The sequence below is a fragment of the Phaseolus vulgaris genome, chromosome 11 (assembly GCF_000499845.2).
Source record: "Phaseolus vulgaris cultivar G19833 chromosome 11, P. vulgaris v2.0, whole genome shotgun sequence".
Taxonomy (NCBI): Eukaryota; Viridiplantae; Streptophyta; class Magnoliopsida; order Fabales; family Fabaceae; genus Phaseolus; species Phaseolus vulgaris.
The window spans coordinates 39,592,401-39,595,788 of record NC_023749.2 but is presented as its reverse complement, the minus strand read 5'-3'; the positions used below and the strand labels follow the sequence as shown (position 1 = coordinate 39,595,788).

Here is a 3,388-nt window from a genome sequence, read left to right as displayed (position 1 = left end):
TCTGAACGCTCTCTCTGCGAACTGCGAAACCTACGTCTCCCTCAATCTTCAACTTCTTTCAACACTCATCCGATCATCAAAAGGTAACTCTTTTACTCCTTCTACTGATACTTGTTGCATTTTAATCGGTTTGCATCATCCATTAACTGTCTGGAGCATACGTTGTGGGTTGTTTCTCTTTTTTCTCGTAACTTAGAGTTTCGTTCTTGATAGCGTCTTCCCCAGCGAACTCTCACTCGTTCGTTCTGTCTTCTTTGTCTTCGATCGAGTCATTCTTTTGCTATCCTCATTTCCTCCCTTTTCTTTCCTTTGCAGTTCCTGCGATGGCTTAGACAAAGTCCACCGCTAACCCTCTTTCCTCATCGCGAAACCCTCCCCCCAATACTCGTAGGGTTACCACTGGGACAAACCCTCCACCAACACGCAACCCCCCACGAGCCTCTGGTGCTCCTTCCTCACAGGCTGAGAGGCCTGCCTCATCCCATGCCAATCCTACCCAAGCAACTCCACCACAGGCCGGGGGAGTCTCCCTTCCTTCACAAGACTACAAAGAGCTCTACCCTTGGGCCTCCCCGATTCTATTGAAGGAAACTTCATAGATAAATACTGAGGTTGGGGTACATCGACTGAGGAAAGGGGATCAATCTGACCTTTCATTTCACAAGGAGAACCAATCTGTGTGGACGATAAGAGGAGCAACGGCGAGTTGTTCTGCTTCATCTACGCCACACTATTCAAAAAAGTGAAACTTAGACTTCCTTTCACTCGCTTCGAGAGGGAGCTGTTGACCGAGCTCAACATTGCCCCTGTCCAGCTCCACCCCAACAACTGGGCATTCGTGAGGGCGTTCCAAATCCTTTGCGTGCACTTGGGGCTACCGGCTTCGGTGGATGTCTTAGTCTTTTTGTTCGAGGCAAAGAATCCCGGAGATCGCCCCTGGGTCAACCTGAACGGGATTGCTGGGAGGTCAATCCTCTCCATCTTTCATCAATCCTACAAAGACTGGAAGGGGAAGTTCGTCAAGGTGTGCCAGAACGATAAAGACCCTTCACTGCTTGATGGCTTCCCCTTGTATTCGGTAAAGAAGGGGCACAAGGACTCCAAAGACAACTTCAGGAGACCAAGAAGTCCTGACAACATGGGGGAGCTGGACAAAGACCTTTGTCTCTTCTGGAAGAGTGTGGCTTCTGCCAACATCACCCTCCCCACTGCTCAGATAATCTCCTTTGAATTCCTTGAGGGCCAACTTGAAGTGTACATAGGTTAGCCCCTTTCCCAACACCAAGACTCTCACTTCGCGTTAAAACTAACTTAGCATTCTTACCATTCTATCTTTGGCACTCCGTTATTCTGTATTGGCCTTGACCATTCATCCATGTGCTATTTACTTATGTTATCTCTGTATGTATATACTTGCATGTTCTGTTTTTGCTTTGGGGCATACTCATATGTTTTTACATTGTGCAGACGCAATGTTGGGCAAAGGAAAACTGGCTGAATTGAGGGCGATCGCCCGATCCCACAAACTCGCGGCGGGCTCCCAAACTGTGCCCAACTCGGTCGTGGAGATCGCCATCTCTCAAGGGAAAACCCCTCCCCGAGGTCCAACTGCTTCTGGGGTCCTACCCGCCCCAGAAAGGAAAAAATTGGCGCTGAAAAGACCAAAGAGGAAGACTCCTCAAGTGGTGTCGGAAGAAGAAGACGACGACGAAGCCACTGAGGATGGTCTTATCACCAAGAGAAAAAGGGTGACCACCTCCACCGCACCTGCATTTCCAACGCCAACACCGCCATCACCTCCCATTCCGTTAGAAACAGTCCAAGCAGCATCATTGGCCGTCACGCCCATAGTGATCGAGAGTGGTAGCCCCAATTATGCAGAGGACCCTCCGAGCGCCTCTACACCGTTTGTATCTGTTAGAGAGGGTCCTCCTTCCACCACATCCATCGCTGGGGCTGCATTAGGAGAAGATGAGGGTGCTCAAGTTTCTCCAACGCCCATAGCGGAAGTTCCACCCTCACCACCACGCCTGGAAGCCCCCCTTGCTGTTCAAACTCAAGAGGGTGGTGGTGAAAACGAACATCAAACTCCACCAGTGCCTCCAGCACCAGCCTCAAACCTCCCAGACCCCTTGGGACCTTTCACAGCTCAACTAAAGACCATGGCGGAAGATCTCCCTTCGCTCGTATCAAGAGCTGTGAAGGATTCACTCAAGAAACTTCAAGAGGAAAACTCTGAGCTCAAGGAGTCAAATCTCATGATAAGGGCTGAGGCGGAGAAGCTCACTTGCAACCTGCTGATGACTGAAATGGAACACTCGAGGCTGGAGGATGCACTGGACGCCGAGCTAAGGAACACGCGCAAGGAAGCCTCCGATCTGCGCCAAAAACTGCACCTCCAACTCCAAGAGAAAACTGACTTGGAGAGCAAGCTAGTTCCATACAGGCTCAAGGTGGCAGATTTGGAGGCTGCAAAAAACGCTGAAGCTTCTAGGGTGGAGAAAATCGAGAAGAGATCAGCAGATAGGGAGATTCTCCTATGGAAGGTCGAGAAGGACAGGGATAAGGCTCTTGCTGAGCTCGCCGAAGCTCGTGAGGAAACTAAAAAGATTGCTGTAGAGCTGGCCCAAACTCGGGACGAGAGCAAAAAAGCTACTGCAGAACTCGCTCAAACTCATGAGGAAAAGGAAGAGCTGAAGAAGCAAATACATGAGCTTGAGCAGAGTGCTGCTCAAATCCTCACCTCTGGGTTCAAAGCTGCTCTGGAGCAAATGGCATGCTAATACCCTAAGCTCGACCTTTCTATGTTGTCGATCTGCAATGAAGTGGTGATTGGGAAGATTGTACCTTCCGAAGACTAACTGCCTTTCCCCATCACCTTTTCTTCGAAAACTTGTTATTTATCTTTTGTTGGTAATAACCATCCGTGTATAGACTTGAATTGACACTGCTTATATAATTCTCATTTCCTGAATATCGTCTTTCTATTCACCTTGTATGCTTTTGCCTCTATTCGCTGTGGGGTTAACTAACATAACCGGTGAAACTTACTCAACTGCATTAACTTAGTGTTCCGTCCGGTTGACCGGGACGTCTTCGTGCGCGACCTCAACCGTCAGCTAGGGACTCCTTCCCACTGGTTGCCTGTGGATTCCTGCAAAAAAGAGGACAAAGAGGCGCCCTAGCGGCCGTGTGCACTCCGACGCTCAAGTCAGCCAACAAGAAACACCAAAACTGTCCACCTACGTCTCTGAGCACCGCGTATGGCACTCTGAAGGTGGTAAAAGAACTGTGTATATCTTTGTGTGTGTGTTGTCTCTATCAGGCAAAAATATTCCCCAGTCACTTGTACGTAACCTTGAAGCACGAGCAAGCAACTAGAGAGTTC

General features: G+C 49.4%; 1 protein-coding gene across 1 annotated transcript; it reads left to right on the top strand.

Moving 5' to 3' along the window:
• The first annotated feature begins 1,138 nt into the window (after window positions 1-1,138).
• On the top strand, window positions 1,139-2,783 carry LOC137807264 (uncharacterized). Its single transcript, XM_068607796.1, has 2 exons — window positions 1,139-1,262; window positions 1,468-2,783. Exons 1-2 carry the CDS (start codon window positions 1,139-1,141, stop codon window positions 2,781-2,783), a joined length of 1,440 nt encoding a protein of 479 aa, XP_068463897.1.
• The last annotated feature ends 605 nt before the right edge of the window (window positions 2,784-3,388 follow it).

What these genes read in the sequence shown, in the direction of transcription:
- LOC137807264 (XM_068607796.1), top strand. Translation starts at nt 1,139, where the DNA reads ATGGGGGAGCTGGACAAAGACCTTTGTCTCTTCTGGAAGAGTGTGGCT. An exon ending in CCAACTTGAAGTGTACATAG is followed by an intron (nt 1,263 to 1,467) that starts GTTAGCCCCTTT and finishes TACATTGTGCAG; the next exon opens with ACGCAATGTTGGGCAAAGGA.